The 20751-nt window shown below is 47.8% G+C and overlaps 1 protein-coding gene across 1 annotated transcript in view; it reads left to right on the top strand.

Annotated features, from left to right (window-relative positions):
• The window catches only part of b3glcta (beta 3-glucosyltransferase a), a 49345-nt gene that overhangs the window by 7838 nt on the left and 20756 nt on the right, over nt 1-20751 (top strand). The window contains exons 2-4 of the mRNA XM_076976224.1: nt 735-781; nt 7560-7599; nt 19441-19550. Coding sequence (XP_076832339.1) covers nt 735-781; nt 7560-7599; nt 19441-19550 — 197 coding nt within the window. The remainder of the gene's footprint in view (nt 1-734; nt 782-7559; nt 7600-19440; nt 19551-20751) is intronic.

Consider the following 20751-nt stretch of genomic DNA (forward strand, 5'->3'; position numbering starts at 1 on the left):
GGCACATTTGTACATCATATGCAGTTTCTTGGAAGACGGATCCCCTGGTGCCTTTTTGTCTGTACATGAACTGTAGCTGTAATCTAGTGATTTTAATCAACTTCTCACAGTTTGGCTATGACAGTCTCAGCAGAAAAAGCAGTTATTACATAGTGAGTAGAGACTAGGCTAGAAACCTGGGCTTCTGTTCAGAACCACAGCTCTGCATCTCGGTGTCACAGACTGTCTGGTTTTAAGGCTGTTGAAACTGGTGTTCTGATGCAGCACATTGATTCGGTGACCTCTGTTGAAGGCTTTGTTTACCCTGAATCAATGGTAACACAGTTGGATAGGACTTCACCCAGCTGTAATTATAAACCTGCACCGAGCAGAGTAAGGTCCAAAAAGCTGGTCATAGATTAAAGGGGCTTCTCCAGAACTCCTGTGCTAATAAAATTACTCATTTCTAAATTTCAATGAAAGTGTGATTTTGTCTGGACTCTAATCTGTGGCCTTGATTTTAATTTAAGAAAGACGGACGATGGCCAGTGAGCGGTTGGATATTTCTGGCGCACAATCCCATCAGCATTTTAAATGGCTTGATGACAGAGCACTCATTGTTGGGTGGCATTTAAGAAAAAAACTTCCCTTACATGTTCTCTCTCTCTCTCTCTCTCTCTCTCTCTCTCTCTCTCTCTCTCTCTCTCTCTCTCTCTCTCTCTCTCCCTCTCTCCGCCTCTCCCTCTCTCTTGCAGTGCCCTTCATATTTGCGAGCCAAGACATGAAAGACAGTATCTCAAAGGTAAGGTTCACTGCTTGTTTACAACTGCAAGATACCCTTTGATATACTATAAATCCCATCACTGCATATAGCGGGTTCATTTCCCAATCACCATAAACGGGGATCTGTTTTCCTTCCATTTACACTGTTCACTTGGTGTTTGTTTCCGATTAAAGCTTCAGCTTCATGTGCTCCTTTGCTCTCTTCCTTGCCAGATAAAACTATTACTGTTGTTTTTGTCTCTCCTCACAGTATAAAGTGTTCATGTTGTTGTCTCTGTGTAATTGCTGTATTTGTAAGGCAGCTGTGTCTGGAACTGGCTAGGCCCAAATATGAGAGCATCTGGCCAACCATAAGTTATCTCTACATTCTTACTTTGGTCAGCTTTTCTCTCCCTCCCCTGTTGCAGGTCTCATTGTTCACATAATTGCAATCTTTATGTTATTAGTTTATTACAGTATAAAGTAGAAAATACAATATGCTTGGGGAGCTTAGGAAGCAGTGGGAAAATTATTCATTTTCCCCTTTAATTATTCAATTATCCCTAACCCTTTATACAGAGATATTTTCTCATGACTCACAATATCCTGAGTACTGGCTTTGTGTGTGTGTGTGTGTGTGTGTGTGTGTGTGTGTGTGTGTGTGTGTGTGTGTGTGTACACATTCTTGACAATTAAATCATTTTTCGTCCTACCTTTACTAAATGTACCTTTAAACAAAAATGAATTTCTTCTGTATTTGTAATTATTGCTTCATTCCCTGTAGTGAGCACCTTTTTTATCCTGTAGCCTCCTATTCCAAGGAACTCCTTCCATTGTAATATTTCGAAGATGTGGGTTGAATGCCGTGGGTGACCCAGGCAGGAGAGAGAGAGAGAGACTGCTAGAGGAAAATGACAGAATGAACGAAACATGCGATGAACAGCTTTACATATTTATAGGTTCATAAAGGGGAGGGGGGGTGCGTTCCCGAGCATGTAAGAGTGAACGACGGGATTGAGGCCGCGTCTGGACACACGCTGCTAGACACGCGCCGCTAATCTGCGCGCGCTTCACCGACGCCGCAGCCTGATTACGCGCAGGTGCGGCGATGGGGACGGAATGACCTGCAATCAGGGAGAGCAATTAAACCGCGTGGCGGGCGCCGAGGAAAGTTTCTGTCGCGAAGCCACTCCGACGTTTCCAGTGCTGTGTCCACTTTATCACTTAGGGTCTGCCTAGGCATACCGCGTTTAATGTCCATTTTAAATTACAGTTAGTGTTAATGGACTGACTGATGCTGGCGCTAATCTAGTGAAAGTGAAGGAAGTCCTCAGGGGAAGTGTTGGCTGTATGTACTTTCTACAGCCAAGTTGGGTTTTGCTAAAATCTCTGATGCATTCCTCTATTCCAAAGAGCCGTACATAATTTATGCGTATGATGCTTGTTATGTAAAGCGCCTCAGATGTATTGTTTACAGCAGTGTTTAAAATGCTGGCAGAAATGAAAGTTAATGGGTTGCGTTTGCAGGGTGAGACCAGCCATGTTTAGAGGTACATTTATGTCGTGTTGAAGCACACAACATGTTTAATAGGGGAAAAAATTAAAATCTGTTGTCTCAAGAGCCAGTCTCCAAGTCTAATGAATAAATGTTGATGAGACAAGCCTGTACCCGCTGCATCTATAGGGGTCCGGAAAGGAGATGCATCATTTTCTTTCCTTTACTCTTTTAAACTAGTGTGAAACTATATAAATATGAATATAGTCTAGATAACTTTTTTTTGGCGTGCTAGCTTTGAGCGCTCTGTAAGGATGTTGTAACGTTATAATCTAGATTCCCTTAATAGATGTGTAGTTTAAGTGCTTTAGGCCGTGGACCTCACTACAACCCTCCAAAAGCCTCAGAATAAAACTGATGTTGGTTTGAAATGTTGATGCTCTGTTATAAACACAACACCGATTCTTCCCTGATGAGTCTGGTTTATTTGCCGGCTGGTGTTGCTGCCTCCCCTGAAAGTGGCTGATTTACTTGCTGTTGGTTGAGTGTAGAGTGCAGATTGTGACTTTCAGCAACCGTTTATCTGGTTAGAGCGAGGGTAGGCAACCTCTGACCCATTTCTTATTTAAACGTTAATGTAATATGGTGTAGGAAATTAAATTAACCAGATGATAACCAGCTAGCTACATTTGTAGTTGTGTGTGTGTGTGTGTGTGTGTGTGTGTGTGTGTGTGTGTGTGTGTTTCAGCTTAAGCTAAATGTTACACTGGGGTTTAGGCATGAGGTTTGCGGAGTACCACCAGCGCTGTGAAAGATGCTTCACATCTTTGACACTATTCTTGTCCTTGAAAATGTACATGGTGCAAAACAAGAATAAAGGAAGCAGCACAATGTGAAATAAGCTAAATGAGCATTAATAAAAAACCCAATCGTTTTTTTGGGGGGGAGGGTGGGTACTTTTTATTCTTTATTTTTGTCAAATCCATGATCACGTTGCAAAACCTAGATCAAAATGTGCTACAAATGAAGACTTCAATTTTTTTTATTGAAGTGTAAAATACCATTGGGATTAATGGAAATGCTTCAGTTAACTATATAGTGCTAGTGTATGTAAGTATTTACCATGGCAGAGTAGTGAAGTTTGCACATAATTTCTTGAGACATTATTCTGGACATATTGACTTATATCATGTAAATAATGTCGGATTAATGTCTTAAATATGTTGGAAAGGGCACATTTTTCCCTAAAAACAAATGCTGCTACTTGTCAACACTCTACGCCTATACATTTTTCATTTATGGCTTTTCAATCTTGCATGCCATCTGCTGTCAGCCCTTCTCTGAAACCCATCACTCTGGTGGTGAAGCACGTGGGCAGACCAGTGGAGACTAGCATGTGAATGTCTCCAGGAGCTGAAAGCTAATGCGAGTGGACAGGTCAGCAGAGTGCAAACGCCGTAGGTGCAGCCCACCGAGACACTTTCACGTCGAGAGGAACGCGAGCGGGTGGGCAGCGGCGGAGAAACGCGGTCGCCCTTGGCCTGCGTAGAAAGAGGTGAGAAGATCAGATCCAGTAAAAAAGAGCACCTCAGAAGATTCAGGCCGATATCGGAGTGTCAGGAAGATTTATGCGTGTTAAATGGGATTCCCATTAAACCCTGATATGTAGCCTTCCCTGGCCTTGTCTTTGTGAGACGACACCTGAATCGTTTTCACTTCAGAAGACCCGGCTGGGCTCTACCGCGGAGGACAGCGCGATGTATCTGGATAGGGGGCAAATATGGCTCGTGATTTCATGGCACCGTGTGTGAACAGTAAAAGCTGGAAATCTCCACAAGCTGAACTCATTTTCACTGTCGCTTTTTGGGGGTTTGTTTTCTTGGAGTCTGCAGTCACCTCCCCAAGAAGCTGACGGAGCTGTGGGGGGGTGTGCAGGGTGTAATGAGTGTGGACCTCCATCACTACGTCTCCGCTTTGAGGGGTGGGGCTGGAATGAGAGGTGCATAGGAGTGAGAGAGATATTTTAAAAAGACATAAACAGATAAGCGTAGACACCGGCGAACAGGGAGAGAGAGCAATTTTTCAAACTAATGGTTGAAGATGGATACGGACAGTTAGCACGTCATGTGCTATTGCCTGTTGAGTAATTTAAGGGAGGGTGATTTGACAGCTGTAATGGCTAACACCAAGTGTGTATTGCCCAAGAAAGATAACCTAATTGTAGCCTGCAGCTTTCGTTTCACTTGCGATGCTGCCTTTTTCTGACTGATTTGTATATATTCACCACAAAGTAACCAGAAGCATTTATTTATAAAACGGCTTATGGGTGTACCAGTTTGGGTTCTGTACAGCCCATCTGATGATCCACTTAATTAATCCTCCACCTCTTCATTAGAGGCAGAACGCCCACTTCAGTGCCATTACCACATCAGTGTCGATGCTGTGGAATACACTGTCCACCATTCTAATAGCGAACATATACTGCCCCATAAGATACGTTCAAGGTGTATGTGTACATACATACACATGCAAACATGTATAGCTGTGTGTGTGTGTGTGTGTGTGTGTGTGTGTGTGTGTGTGTGTGTGTGTGTGTGTGTGTGTGTGTGTGTGTGTGTGTGTGTGTGTGTGTGTGTGTGTGTGTGTGTGTTTTACACATTACATTTATCCTCTGATCTGGAACATTCTGGAATGTTCTCTGGACTGAAGTCCTGTTTCTGTTGTCGGGGAGCAGTGAGCAGACTCCTGTCCAAAGCTATCGAATCCGGCATAGGTGCCGTGTCTCCATTACCGCAACTAGTATTGACATTTCCTGACGTTGATATCGACTCTGGCGCCTCCGTAAGTCTGTCAGAACGCACTGATTGCTCAAAGCGGAAGGTGATTGGGGGGAGAACTGGCGAGATTTCTCTCCTTCCTCTGTGGTCAATCCCGGCTCCTTCCCCGCTGCTACCAGGATCTGGTCTTATTAAGCTTCGTTCTGACTAACCCGTCTCTCTGTGCCGGTTGATAATGTTCCCAGGCTGTCAGGAACACGTCCTTTCTCGTCGTGTAGAAAGTGGAGGACTGTAAGGGGCATTATTGTTTTTCTCACCCAGAAAGAGACTCACCCAGAAAGACAGACTGAGATGCTACACAGACACAAACAGAAAAAAAAAAACGTTTCTCCTTCACGTAAGGACACGAGTAGTCTGGAACTTTATAGCCCCTGTATGAAATGACATTCTCTTGATTCATGGGCCGTCTTCTCGTAGCTGGAGGAGCGTAGGAGCGGACGTGCCCCACCCTGCCGTCTCTGCGGCCCTGGCGGGGGAGGTTGGGGCAGTCGCAGCACCTCCCTGATCCCTGAGGTCACTCTGTTATTGCTTTAGCTGCTATGTGTTTGTGAGCCTTCGGTTTGGGCACGCAGGAGCATATAGACCTCTTCCAGCCTGCGTTGCCTAGTTACCTGTGAAACGTATAGCCGTGTAGAGGGAGTACGGCAGGATTTTGCCTCTTGCCACATTCGTCTGCAACGTCTTGCGTTTCTCCACAGAGCTGAGGTGAATAGGGGTGATTTGGGGTTGTTTTCAGTGTTTCATAGCCCAAAGTTCAGGTCTAGTAACAGTCGATAAACATCATCGTACAACTTGAAATCATCTTTTGGAAAATAATTACATTGAGCAGTCCTGTCTTACTTTAGCTGACGCTAGTCCTCTGTTCCTGGAAACTAGAAATGTTTGACTTTCACATGTTTCTCTTTATGACTAATTCTGTGTACACAGACATACACAGATTGAATAGCCCAAAAAGAAAATTAGAAAATGGATGAAGTTATATTCATATTTACTGACAAGAAAGGCTCACTATGTACGATGCATAAAGTGGTGTGATGTATACAAATCTAGACGTATTTGTTCCAATTAATTCCCTTTCAGACTGCCATTTTTGCAGAGGCACATTTACTGGTGTCGTGTGTGCCGTGTATGCCGTGTGTGTGTGCGTGTGTGCGTGTGTCGCGTGTGTGTGTGAGCAAAGAAACCCATGGGTTTCAGCTAAGCTACTGAGCCTAATTAAGTCAATGCCTCCTCTCCACCCCTGGCACTGAATCAAATCAGGTCTGATATGCTCTGGTCTATCCGTGCATACATTTGCTTCTCATTCTGTTCAGATTCTAGATGTGATAACACTAGGTGAATCTGGCATCCTCGTGTCCTTTAACCTACACCCAAACAGATTCATGACAGGTTCCCCACATAATGTCAGTAATACAAGAGTGTGTGTTTGTGTGTGTGTGGGGGGGGATTTGGAGGGCTGGAGTTGAGCCTGAGTGTAAACAGGCGCCTTACATAAGGAGGGCGCGCTGTATATACGGTTTCCCTCATTCCGTGGTTCTCTGCTGTCCTGTGGGCATGAGAGGAAGAGTGAGCTCGCTCCTCGCTCAAGGTCGCGGTGGGTCCCTCATCCAGACCGCTGTGATTCATGACCCCGCCCCTGCGCCTCGGCTCCTCCCACTCCCCCCGCCACATCCAGCTTCGCTTGTGGATGTATGACTTGTTTAAACTTTGCTCTCTCCGGGCTCCTTGGAGCACTAGAGCGAAGTAATTGTTGGCGTAGGGGTGGTCGTACATCAAAACCCCCCAGCGGGACCGTGTCCTGCGCCCTGCGCTAATAAGAAGTGATGCGGGGGAGGCAGAGAGCCGCGTGCCTCCGGGACTTCTTCACATCTCCGGTCTGTTCCCCGAGGGCCCGAAACCCTCGGCGCCGGGAGGAGAAGGAACCTTCAGAGCTGGCAGCACAAAGCAGCGCATGATTGATTTGTTCTTCTTGCCCCAGTTGGCTGCCTGCACTGACGGTTGTGTAGGAGAATAAAGTAACTAATGCCCTGAGTTCGCTCGGGGTTACGGCAGAGAACACTGCGGGCTAGGAGAGCACGCAGGGAACGGAACTAATGACGCCATGAATCACAACGTATTGCGCTGAACAGACCCAGAATCCCCTACGTGTTCGTTTGAGTTTTCGAATTAGGATCGAACGCCAATCGTACGCAAAAAAGAAAAGACTGTTCAGCTGAGAACTCTGTTGCTCACGTCCAATAACGCCAACTTTCTCTTCATTGTGCTCCCAGTTGTTAGGTTGCCTCTTTATTTTTGATCATCATTAATATTTAACACGTATTTCACAGCCAGGTTTTTTTGGTCGGATGGTATTGTGGTATTGTGTTGTCAGCAGGAGGATCATGTGGCCATTGTATGGGTCGTATCCTTTAATTGTGCCCTGGTCCTTTGGTACACTGTGCTAAGCCAGTAATCCCTCCTCTCTCTGCCTTCCTTTTTTCCCCCAGGCCCGAGAAGCTGAAGGGCATCTGCACGAAGGTCCGCTCCGTGAGTATCCAAGCAGCGTGTGCACGGATTTGGGTTTTGGGCCAGAAATCCCCCCCCCCCCCCTACGGTTGGATATATGCCTCCTACAATGCATCTCAGTATTGTGATTGGAATTACAAAAATTGTTTGGTACAACACAGCGCATTGACGGTTTTGAAACTCTTGATTCCCTGAATCCATCTACTGTGTTGGAGAGTGTTAGCATTACACAATATTTGCACCACATTTTAATAAGCCATTTGGTTTAATTAACACTTTGAATTTCTTAGGGTTGTATTTATCATGCCTAAGCAGGACCGATATCCTATAAAACAAGGGTCAGAAATACCTTACTTATTAATACCTTTCATTCCTGAGCATTTGTTACAGGGTGCAGAGTTAATTCGTTGAGGTTGACATTGCTATGTGCTGTGTTTTTTTTTTATTTTTATTTTTAGATTTTGTTATGTGAGGCTAATGTGTAATGTTTAGTGGAAAGGACTCCTTCACAAAGAAATGACGGCTTTACTGTTTTCTTTCATAAGTACAACTTAAAAGCGTAGCACACAGGGTCATGTAATTCGGAGAGTCAGGTGGTGGGGGGGGATTTAGGTGGAGGGAACAGGGTGATTCACAGGAAGGGGAAAGCGAAGAAGACATTTCAGGAAGATGAAAGCAGATAAGCAGTTTGTCAGAGCGTAGTTGGTGCCTTTAATTATGCATGAGTGCGAATGCCGACTTTGTAAATGAGGGGGAGCTTGTTAGGGTTAGCTTTTGAAATGAGCTCATGCTTGATTAAAAGTGATCACCGGGCTTTAAAAACTCTTCACGTGGAGAAGAGTCAACCGAAGCCATTAATCAGCTTCGTCACGTAGATGTTTCAAGAAATGCAATGACCTCGTTTTTCAACTGGCTACAAAATGAAGTTACTCACTGTAAGCAGTTGAACAAGAGTTTTTTTTCTAAATATAGAAGGTGTACTAGTACTAATATAGTGAGTTCTTTTAACACTGCATTTGAATGCATGGTGAAATGTGTAAATAAATAAATATGTTTTTGTAAACACTTTGGTTATATGGTGTCTAACACTGCAAAGGAAGTGTCACTGGAAGCTTTTCACAGCTCTGCATCATTAAAATAATCTGTTCATTTAGTTTTTGTTCATTTAACTTTGGACTCCTTTCCCAAAGCCTAATTAAGATCTCAGTTTTAATGTTAAACTTTTTAAATCACATTTAATCAAATGAATGACTCCGAGAAGGTTTGCATTAATGCTAATCCTCTCACTGCCTTACTTGGATAGCAAGCAGCTGTCCTGAACAGTTTTGCCTTTCAAGTCAGTGACACACTTGGGTTGTGATAAGCCAACTACAGAGCTCGTAAGGCAGCCACAAAGTGGACCGGGCCATTTTGCTCTTTTTAGACCATGTAATGTGATTAATAAATCAAGCCCATTCAAGCCCGTTTTTATGTTCGAGAGTGTCTGGCATGTCTTCAGGACCACAGTGCCGCAGACAGGATCGAACATAAACGGTGTACAAAGCCCTAAACGTGGGGCAAAGAACATATGCTTTAATATACACACCATGCTATGCGGAGATACTACAAGGAGAGTCACAGCATAAGAGTAAACTCTTCCATGTCATCTTCTCAACTGACACTTATTATGATGTTCATTTTGGTAGAAAATGGAATGACCCTGTTGGGCAGCACAAAATCCCCCAGTCCCATTAGCTATGAAGGGCACTGACTCGGTGATTCCCTGAGAGTGGTGTGTAGGGGGTAGTGCGTAGGGGTTAGTGCCCATGGCATGGCGGGCGGGAGGCTTGGCCAAGGCTTCTCAGGCGCTCCTGCACCATCTCCCAGTGTCTCTGAGAGGATGGGGCACCCGCCAGCTCACCGGGCCGGCACAGCTCATCACCGTTCCCAATCTCACACCATTTGTGACACTCACTTGAAATTTGGTCTTTTATTTCACTTAGTGGTTCTTCTTTTCACCCAGTCCAGCATTGTGGCAGAACGGCAGTGAAAACCAGGCTGAAAGAAGTAAAATGAAGCTAACGGCTAGATACCACTGCTCTATGCAAATGTCAGTCTGTCAAACCGCAGAGTTCTTCTCCGAGTGCCCTTGAATATGCTTCCCATGTTGTGTCTTGCTGAACTACACTTCAGAGTCCTCGTTTTACACCTTGTGCTGGAGGAGCAGCCGTGTTTACCCCCGTAGTGGAACGCGTCTATTAATGTTTCTGAAGTGAAGTTTGAGTCCTCAGTTTATTTCCTTCTCTCTTTGAGCTGGTTTGTATTAACTCCCGTGTTATTTAAAGAGTCGAGCATCTCGTAACGTTTCAAGAAAAGTTTGAGAAGTCTTCAGTCCGACTACTTTACAGAATCATTATTCTTAACGTCACAAATTGCATATGGAGCAGAAAGCTCCCAAAAGCTTTAAAATATCAGGATTCAGAAACCAACATAAGTGTGAAGACCATCAGTGATGTGGTGGCCCTCACAGTAAAACAGGGAGATGTCTGCACTCAAATCCTAGATAGATATATAAATATTATATATATTTACTCAAAATAAAAATAGACCTTTTATATTTGGAATAAATCCTTGTGGGTGGCGTTTTCATGTGGGTGCTGGCAAAGCCTTGGATCTGGGCTGCTAATTCTGGTTTCCCATTGTTAGCACCCTTGCTAACATTTCCCATTACGACCTGTGGCTAAGAGCAGGGATTAAACAGCTTAATCCGCAGTCCAACGGCGAGCGCGCTGAGCTGTGTGTGTGCGTGTCGTCTGATCCGGCTCAGGCCGTCTGGTTCTGGCGGGCTCGTGCCGCGCTAGATCAGCGACGCGTCACTCCGTAGCAGAAGTGTCCGGGGCTCACCTTTTAAAAGCGTCTCTCTCATTTGGCACAGGTGTTGTGTGTTTTCACCGCGGTGCCCATCTTGCTCCCTGTGAAGCCCCTGTTTCTCCGTGCTCAGGTTCCAGATGCCTCCTTATATCAGAGCGGAGTTTATTTTTGGAACAAGGCCATAACTATGAATCATATGAAATCAGCCTCCGGCGAAGCCAAGAAATAAGGGCTGTGTCTTGTTTCTTCAACAAATTTTAATCTGGTCCTAATCCAGAAGGAAAATCGAATGAGGAAATCCAGAAATTAAGGCCTCGGAGTTCAAGTGTAGATTGCAGTTGTGGTTTGGTTATTACTGCTGGAACATGTACCTGCTGGAACATGTACATGCTGGAACCTTCAGCGTACTCAACGAGCTAAATCTCATGACCTTAGATATGATTAAGGCTACAGACGTAATTAAGAGCAGAGTGTGTGATTGCGTGGCGCAATGTGTCTTCACGCTGAGGTATTACAAATCTCACCGCCTCCTGCTAGGCAGAGCCGGAGCTGACAGGTCCTGTCTGAGCTAGCCAGCGATGTGTGAAGAGGCACAGGCCAGTCAGACACGTTTTGGCTGACTATACATCTTCATCCCAGCACCGTCGGAAAACCTGACGGAACTGTGTGTCCGTGTCCTCATCTAGGGCAGCGAGACGAAGGCAGGCGAGAAGAAGAGAGGCGGATATTCTCTACCGAATCAACCCGCCGCCGTTCAGATATTCTCTACCGAATCAACCCGCCGCCGTTCAGATATTCTCTACCGAATCAACCCGCCGCCGTTCAGATATTCTCGGCAGCGCCGGAGAGAACCTCGGCTTTTAGCATCTGAGCTGCCAACGTTGCGTTGACTCGGTTCAAATCCCCGAAGCAGCAGCCTGTTGAGGAGACTCTGGGATTTGGGGTGTGTTGAACAACAGTGAGTTCATCTCTGGGTCTCGCTTGCAGAGTAGAATGCTTTCACCAGTCATTAGGCTCATTAGCTGAGCTGTCTGCAGGGTCAGGGACATGGGTTAGAAGTGCAGCTTAAATCTCCAGCTTCTTTGTTTTTATTCAGGTGTAGAATCCAACGTGGGTCTCTGCTAAGAATCAAAATGAGCGTAATTTTTGCACCTCCTGAACCCCCCCTCCTTCTCTCTTTCTATCTCGCTCTCTCCCCTGTCTCTCCTCCTCTCTCTCTCCTTGTCTCCCTCTATCCCCCCCTCTCTCTCTCTTTCTCTCCCTCCTGTCTCTTACCCAGCTTTTCTCGTCTTCTCCTCCTTATGAAAAATCGAGAGATATTTATGACACTGACCTTTAGAGTCCAGAGCCTATTGATCTGCGTGGTAAGCAATTAAAATAAGGCTGTATGAATATGAGATTGAGGTGGTGAAATATCCTTGCATGGTTTTCATTGCACACCCACAGAAATGCAGCGTAGCATCACTTCTCACCTCAGTCCTAGTTTTCTTGATCGCAGTTTAAAAGAAGACTACTTGGCCACTTCCCTTCTGATTGGGTACTTCTTCTTCACTGCCTTTCTCTTTTTCTTCTGCTTTCTCTCATGATCCATCATGCGATCTGCCTGCATCTTCATCCGTTTCTCCTTCTTTTCGTTCTGAACAGGCGCGCGTTGAGCATCTTTGCGGAGATAGGGGGGGGATTATTCCAAATCGTTGCGTCTACAGCAATACAATGACACGATTCACTGGACCAGAACCGTCTCGACACTGAAACAATCAGCATTAAGACCTGGGGGCGCTCCCCTCAGCCATGGAGATGAGCTATCGACAGCCTCCCCCGTCTTCTCTAGATCGACTGCGCGCCATTCTCTCCAACTCTCGCCGTGCTTCTCAGCAGCGTGACGGCTCCTCGCCTGCCGCTCGCTCCGACGCCACGGCCACCGCAGATTTCTGTGATGGAGCCTCGGTGGTGATTAGCTGGGATGGTGCTTGTAGTTTTCGATTTTTGTCACCACATCGCTTGCCCAGAAGTGTCTGCGGTTCACCAAGGCCTCGTGGCCGTATTCGTCAGCGGTACTGTCCGATATCGGTCAGGTCATGGTGAACCCTGTGGTGATTTGTGTGATTTGTTCGACTGCTGATTTGCAGGCTCTATATTGAGAAGTGCAGAATGGCTTCACTCTGGACTTGTGAAGGTTGGCTAATTGAAGAAACTAAAATTCAAATTGTGATAAAGACGCCATTAACTTGGCCGCTTCGGGCTGTGCTTTAATTTCTCCGGCGTCGCGCTAGTCAGAGTTGTACAGAGAAGTCAGGAAGTCACCGATCTTTTTTTCTTCTCTTGTATGATCATTGCCTTTCCATCTGGAAAGTTTTGAAATGACTCCAGCTGACTGCCGTTGTCTCGGAGCGCCCGCACTCATATTGCAGATATCTGTCCTCTCTCCAGCACACTGTCATACTGCGCGGAACCGGTCTCAACCAGACTGAGGGGTGATCGTCACTTACGTCCACCCCAACAAGGTGCCCAGTAGCTGCTCTGTGCCAACACACACCCCCACACACACATACACACACACATATGTGTGTGTGTGTGTGTGTGTGTGTGTGTGTAGCAGGAGCTAGCAGCTATCTGATATATGGGTATATGCAGAAACACACACACACACACACACACACACACACACACACACACACACTCCTAGCAGTTGCCACAGATTGATCGCTCCTGCATGCTGTTCAGTCTCCACAGGGACCTCTGGGGTGCCGGGGCCACAATTAGGGTTGAATCAGGCCACACGTGGCAGAGCCACATTAAAAGATAAAGTTTTTTCTCCTTCTCATTTTTCACTGTGTCCTCGTTTTGCAGTACGCTGTTCTTGAATGGACACTCTCAAACGCTTATTGATCTGAGTGGCGAGAAGATGTAAGTGCCTGCATGTTAGCTGCTCAGAGCTAAGTGGTGTGTGTGTGTGTGTGTGTGTGTGTGTGTGTGTGTGTGTGTGTGTGTGTGTGTGTGTGTGTGTGTGTGTGTGTGTCCTAAATAGAGCAGTGGTACCTCAACCTTCCCTTTCCTAGCCATGGAACAGTGGATTCTCTGCTGATGGGTGGAGCAGGGTGAATGAGCTGATGGGTGGTGCTGGATGAATGAGCTGATGGGTGGTGCTGGTTGAATGAGCTGCTGGGTGGAGCAGGGTGAATGAGCTGATGGGTGGAGCAGGGTGGAGCAGGGTGAATGAGCTGATGGGTGGTGCTGGATGGAGCAGGATGAATGAGCTGATGGGTGGTGCTGGGTGGAGCAGGGTGAATGAGCTGATGGGTGGTGCTGGGTGGAGCAGGGTGAATGAGCTGATGGGTGGTGCTGGATGGAGCAGGATGAATGAGCTGATGGGTGGTGCTGGGTGGAGCAGGGTGAATGAGCTGATGGGTGGTGCTGGGTGGAGCAGGGTGAATGTGCTGCTGGGTGGAGCAGGGTGAATGAGCTGATGGGTGGTGCTGGGTGAATGAGCTGATGGGTGGTGCTGGGTGAATGAGCTGATGGGTGGTGCTGGGTGAATGAGCTGATGGGTGGTGCTGGGTGAATGAGCTGATGGGTGGTGCTGGGTGAATGAGCTGATGGGTGGTGCTGGGTGAATGAGCTGATGGGTGGTGCTGGGTGGAGCAGGGTGAATGAGCTGATGGGTGGTGCAGGGTGAATGTGCTGCTGGGTGGAGCAGGGTGAATGAGCTGATGGGTGGTGCTGGGTGGAGCAGGGTGAATGAGCTGATGGGTGGAGCAGGGTGAATGTGCTGCTGGGTGGAGCAGGGTGAATGTGCTGCTGGGTGGAGCAGGGTGAATGAGCTGATGGGTGCTGCTGGGTGAATGTGCTGCTGGGTGGAGCAGGGTGAATGTGCTGCTGGGTGGAGCAGGGTGAATGAGCTGATGGGTGGTGCTGGGTGAATGAGCTGCTGGGTGGAGCAGGGTGAATGAGCTGATGGGTGGTGCTGGGTGAATGAGCTGATGGGTGGTGCTGGGTGAATGAGCTGATGGGTGGTGCTGGGTGGAGCAGGGTGAATGAGCTGATGGGTGGTGCAGGGTGAATGTGCTGCTGGGTGGAGCAGGGTGAATGAGCTGATGGGTGGAGCAGGGTGAATGTGCTGCTGGGTGGAGCAGGGTGAATGTGCTGCTGGGTGGAGCAGGGTGAATGAGCAGATGGGTGGTGCTGGGTGAATGTGCTGCTGGGTGGAGCAGGGTGAATGAGCTGCTGGGTGGAGCAGGGTGAATGAGCTGATGGGTGGTGCTGGGTGAATGAGCTGATGGGTGGTGCTGGGTGAATGAGCTGATGGGTGGTGCTGGGTGGAGCAGGGTGAATGTGCTGCTGGGTGGAGCAGGGTGAATGAGCTGATGGGTGGAGCAGGGTGAATGTGCTGCTGGGTGGAGCAGGGTGAATGAGCTGATGGGTGGTGCTGGGTGAATGTGCTGCTGGGTGGAGCAGGGTGAATGAGCTGCTGGGTGGAGCAGGGTGAATGAGCTGATGGGTGGTGCTGGGTGAATGAGCTGATGGGTGGTGCTGGGTGGAGCAGGGTGAATGTGCTGCTGGGTGGAGCAGGGTGAATGAGCTGATGGGTGGTGCAGGGTCAATGTGCTGCTGGGTGGAGTAGGGTGAATGAGCTGATGGGTGGTGCTGGGTGAATGAGCTGATGGGTGGTGCTGGGTGGAGCAGGGTGAATGTGCTGCTGGGTGGAGCAGGGTGAATGTGCTGCTGGGTGGAGCAGGATGAATGTGCTGATGGGTGGAGCAGGGTGAATGAGCTGATGGGTGGTGCTGGGTGAATGTGCTGCTGGGTGGAGCAGGGTGAATGAGCTGCTGGGTGGAGCAGGGTGAATGAGCTGATGGGTGGTGCTGGGTGAATGAGCTGATGGGTGGTGCTGGGTGAATGAGCTGATGGGTGGTGCTGGGCGAATGAGCTGATGGGTGGTGCTGGGTGAATGTGCTGCTGGGTGGAGCAGGGTGAATGAGCTGATGGGTGGTGCTGGGCGAATGAGCTGATGGGTGGTGCTGGGTGAATGAGCTGATGGGTGGAGCAGGGTGAATGAGCTGATGGGTGGTGCTGGGCGAATGAGCTGATGGGTGGTGCTGGGCGAATGAGCTGATGGGTGGAGCAGGGTGAATGAGCTGATGGGTGGTGCTGGGTGAATGAGCTGATGGGTGGTGCTGGGTGAATGAGCTGATGGGTGGTGCTGGGTGAATGACAGGGCTTTATATGAGCTTGTGGTTTCTTGGAAGGCTCCTCTGCTGCCATCAGTACAACACCTGGAAGCCAAATGGGCAGTTCAACCTCCACCTTTTGTCTTCATTTCCCTCAAAAACGAAGTGCTGTTCATGCACACACACACACACACACACACACACACACACACACACACACACACACACACACACACACACACACACACACACACACCTGGCTGTCTACTTCCAAATCACCATATGGTGACTGTGAAGTGTTAGTTGGGGGAGGAGGTCTGAGGGAGAAGAGGGGTGCTTTATATGAGGGGAGCATCAGAATGACTGGAGCTCAATTCTCCTGTGTCCCATTCTGAGCAATACATCTCTGAGCAGATAGATTCAGTGCTTTTATCTGTAGAGTCACCCCTTTGGTGGAATACAGAGAGGGAGAGAAGTGTGAGGGGACGGGGGAAGAGAGAGAGAGAGAGAGAGACATAGGAAAAGTGACACCAAGGGCTGGACAGACAGATAAAATAACGGAGAGGGACAAAAAACCGAGTGACGGAGAGGGAATAGAATCAGACAGACAAAGAACAAAAGAGATGTGTCCACGACGGAGAGAGAGAGAGAGAGAGAGAGAGAGAGGGAGGGAGGGAGAGAGACAGAGAGTAGAAAGTAGGCAAAGTGTACTCGTGCTCCGTGGCTCCGTCATTGGACAATGCCTGGCTAAATAAATCATGTGCCCTACTGGTCTGACCTCTGCCATGTTCCCAGCTCAGTCTCACTGGCTGCCTCACTCTCCTCCTCCATCTGTTGTAATGTCGCTCACTCCTGCAGCCACGGGGCTTTGCAGATTGCGGAGATCCTCACCAGCTCTGTCCCTGGCAGCCTGGGCAGTCCTCTGAAGGCGTGCTCTATAATTCACTACATTTATTGATCGCTTACTTTGCCCGCAATGACGAGCCGTTGGCTCACGGGAGTCTGAAGCGCGAGGAGGTGATGGCGGCTCCGGGCTAAAAGGAGGGAGGGGTCAGGGGTGGAGGAGTGCTTTCAGGGAAGGAGGAGCGGCAGACGAACGATCCCGCACCTCCTGCAGGTGATCCGGCGTTTGATGATTAATCGAAAGCCATTAGCGCCGAGGGCAGAGCAGTTAAACTCGCCCTCAATTAGTTTCTTTATTTATACCCGGCTCTGTGCTTACGACGTGATGTCACAGCTGTGATGGAGGACAGGGAGAGACCGGAGAGATCATCACACACACTCTTGTTCCAGCTGCACTCCAAAACCAGCACCGCTCTACTTAGATGGGCAGAAGATGGTGCAAACACACCTATGCTCATTAAATACATGTGCTCAAAACCACACACACACACACACACACACACACACACACACACACACACACACACTCCTTCTCAGCTAAACTCGTCCAAACTATTTCCTCCACTGTTCTCATGCCCAAACAAAACACGTTCACATCCAGCATTGCTCAGGGCTGTTACTGTTCACAATAATCCATACAGAGCGGTCGTACACACACACACACACACACACACACACACACACACACACACACACACACACACACACACATGCATTTAGCAGACTCAGCAGAAGGACGTGTGGAGGTGGATCCGTCCTGGCTGATGCACCGGTATGGGGCGTGGCTGGGGTGCGTGAAAGGGGGTGTGGCTGAACAGCCCATATTTGCTTTGTGAGCACTGCTGCCCACCCCTATTGCCCTCTCTGCCCCGCCCTCCCCTGGCGTGTGCATGTCCGGCCGGAGGGGTCAGCCTGTGTAATTAAGGACGCTGACCCCATCAGACGAGCTCCGCAGACATCAGCTGTTTCCTGCACGCCCGCTCTCCCTTCCCTCCCTGCTCCTCTCCGGTTCGCACGAGCTCCGTGACACCTCCCCCCACCGTGCACTTCACCTTGTTTACTACGTGCAAAGCAGGCCCGATTTCACAGTGGCGTCGCACCTCTTCAGAAAGCAGTTCTGGCAGCGAGAGAAGCTTATTGCTGGTCCATCGCTGTTTCCTAGGTGCACGGCTTTACGATGACTCTGCCTTCTCTTACCTCTCTTCTGCACGCAGACTTGAAGCGGCAAATTAAAACTTATCAGAGGGCGCTGGCGTGAGTCTCCCGGTTTGGCCAGCCCGCCTCTCTCGGCCACGGCGTCCGGGCGAGCGTGAGCGCAGATGTTAACGTACTGAGGTGACGCAGGGGTATGGAGTGGGTTTCTCAAAAACATGTCTGAGATTGAATTTAGCAGGGCAGTGAACTGCAATGATCAACGTCTTGAGGAGTGAACTCTACAGGATATTTTAGCCACTCGTGTCTGAAACACTTTAAAAAGGCACTTCAAACCGAGAGTCAACAGAATGGGTTGCAGGTGCTTCTCTTCAGATTCCACACGCTGTTTCACCGGCTGGACTGTGATGTTCACCTTCTGACTTTAGGGGTGACTTTCTTAGCGCAGTGTGGCATGCTTAACCATGTAGAGTGGCAAGACAGACGCGTTAGAGCCTCTTACTCTCTCACTGTGTGTTTCACAGCTCGGTATCACAGCCCTGTTTCCTGTAACTTTTTATTGTTAAAGGAATTAAATGAAAGATTCTGAGAATAGTGTGCAGATTTTTGGTGTTTTTTGTTGTTTTACTTCCTTTCATATATGTATTCTGACATACACTCACCAGCCACTTTATTAGGTACACCTGTCCAGCTGCTCATTAACGCAAATGTCGAATCAGCCAATCACATGGCAGCAACTCAATGCATTTAGGCATGAAGACATGGCTAAGGTGGTCGAAAATGTTTGTGCTGGTGTTGCTCTTTGTAGTGTTTTTGTTGTTATTGTTAGTTGATTCACAGCCATAGCAGTTTACTTCTAAATATACAGTTCATTTTAAGGTTCCTGTAACTAATGGGATGTTTGGGAAATGTCACCGATTTTCCGTGGTGTAATACTATAAACAGCCCCAGATTGCAGTCCTGTCAAAGTGTCACGCCATCACGCCGTCAGGACCTTTTCCAGATATGCATCACAGCAGCATCGCACCACATAAGCCAGGGTGTTTTGAATTTAATCCTTTTGAACGTTGTTTACAGTGGAACGTCATTCCAGACTTTCCACGTGTGACCGCCTTTACTCGTCAGATGCGTTCGCTCCCCGTAATTAAAATGCAGAACATCTCAAAGGTGAGACGAATCTTGAAAGCGCGTCAGAGACGTATCGACGGACCCCGAAGACCCTTTTGACTTGTCTTTTTGGCTGGTCGTTCACCCTCACAGGGGACAGATGTGCTGTTTGCTTGCTCAGCCCTTTTTGCTCAGTTCTTGCTGACAGGGACCAAAGACCCCGTCCACTGCCTCACGTCTTTTCTACATTATGAATAAATGAGGGCGAAATTGTAAGACATGTACAGCAAAGCCGGGCGGTGAATTCGGCGACTCTGATGTGCAAGCCATTAAAAAGGGTTGAAGTCTTACTAATGGAGATTGCTTAATGCAGAAAAGTGGAAATGTAATTCAAGATTAATTCGTTTTTTCCGTTTCATTATCATTTCAGTTGAACTGGATAAAGGCAGGAGAGGAGTTAAACGTGTAAGGGCAGCAGATGTTGTCGCGTTTGTGGCCGCTGCTGCAGGCTGTGCTTGAGTCTGTGCGGGAGTGTGCTGGGCCCTCTAGTAGATGTGCAGTGGATGTTCTCCTGGTTCTGCTGTTTGAAGGCCTGAGAGAGCCTGGTAACGTGCCTCGAAAATGTGTTTACTCATCGTAAGTGTGTGTGTGTGTGTGTGTGTGTGTGTGTGTGTTCCTACAGGCCTGAGGGAGGTGGTATTTGTAATCCAGAGTCAGAGGAACTCTTTCCATGTGCAACGGGCAGAAACACTGCAAGCGGACCTGCTCCTGCAGACGGACGCGCTACAAGAGGTGCAGTCACTTTATCACCGCCTGCTGTTCTTTGCGATATTCATGCCGGTTTTCATCCCACTTTCTGTAATATTTTGGGCTTAAAATCTAATTCCACGGATGCAGCTACACTTAGTCACACACACAAACACCCCCCCCCCCCCCCCAAGCTTTCGACTTAATGCCGAGATCACAGCGTTTCTCAGCGTATCCGGTCGAAACGCCCACAGTATGTAAACATTTCAGTTCCAGGTTCAACTACAGGAGGCATGAATCACACAACACTCAGTATGTGTCATGAAGTGAATTGTTTCAGGAAACTGGGCTGGTGTCCCCTCGTGTGCTCTGAAACGCTGCTCCGTGATCTTGACTTTCTGCCTTCATAAGCGTTTAATATCCTGTGCGACTGCAGCGCCTGTCCTCCCAGGGAGTTCTTTTGCCATTTCTAATAGCGCGCATTAATATCGGAAACAGATTTGGCTCTAACAAGGCTTTCCTTAAATATTTTATTTAAAACAATATGGAAAAGAATATGCTACAAGGAAAAGAATATGCTAGCATTGCTAATCCAATCTAACAACCAAAATATTTAGATTGTCCTGTCCTAATTGAAGAGATAGAGAGAGGAAGAGTGAACGATGTATTTATTCAGTACGTTGCTTCATGAACCAGTCCCTGCTCTACTGAGAAAAGCACTTCACAAAATATTTGTGTTCTACAATATCATGGCATTTATAGTCCAGTGCTCTGTGATATTTCCAATGATGGAAACTAGATTCATAAATATAAGCTGCACTCCGGTGTGGTGCATTCAGTTCTTTCAAGAGGTTCTTGGGTTTTGCTACTGCTCTTGCTTATTTTTATGTCTTCGGCTGGTTGACCTGATAGTTCAGCTTTCTCCTGCACAACCTCTGTCTGCCTTCTCGCTCTAAAAAGCTGAAAAGCTAAGCTACAATACACCCAGAGCCCAGTTCCAGTTCAGAGCTCCTCCACTTCTCCACGATCCCATTCCAGATTAACCCACCTCTCCTTTTCCACAGCCATTTCTTGTCCCCTCTCTACGGTTTGATGGATTCCACTTTTCAGCATGTTTTCTTTATTTCTTTCATTTTCTTCGTCAATGTTTTCTTCACCCCAAAAAGAACACAGCATACTTTCACAGCCCTGTCAGGAAGCACAATTGAGTTACGTAATGGCAGAATATTCTGATCTCTGCTGGCCA

Source organism: Brachyhypopomus gauderio, chromosome 16 (genome assembly GCF_052324685.1).
Source record: "Brachyhypopomus gauderio isolate BG-103 chromosome 16, BGAUD_0.2, whole genome shotgun sequence".
Classification (NCBI taxonomy): domain Eukaryota; kingdom Metazoa; phylum Chordata; class Actinopteri; order Gymnotiformes; family Hypopomidae; genus Brachyhypopomus; species Brachyhypopomus gauderio.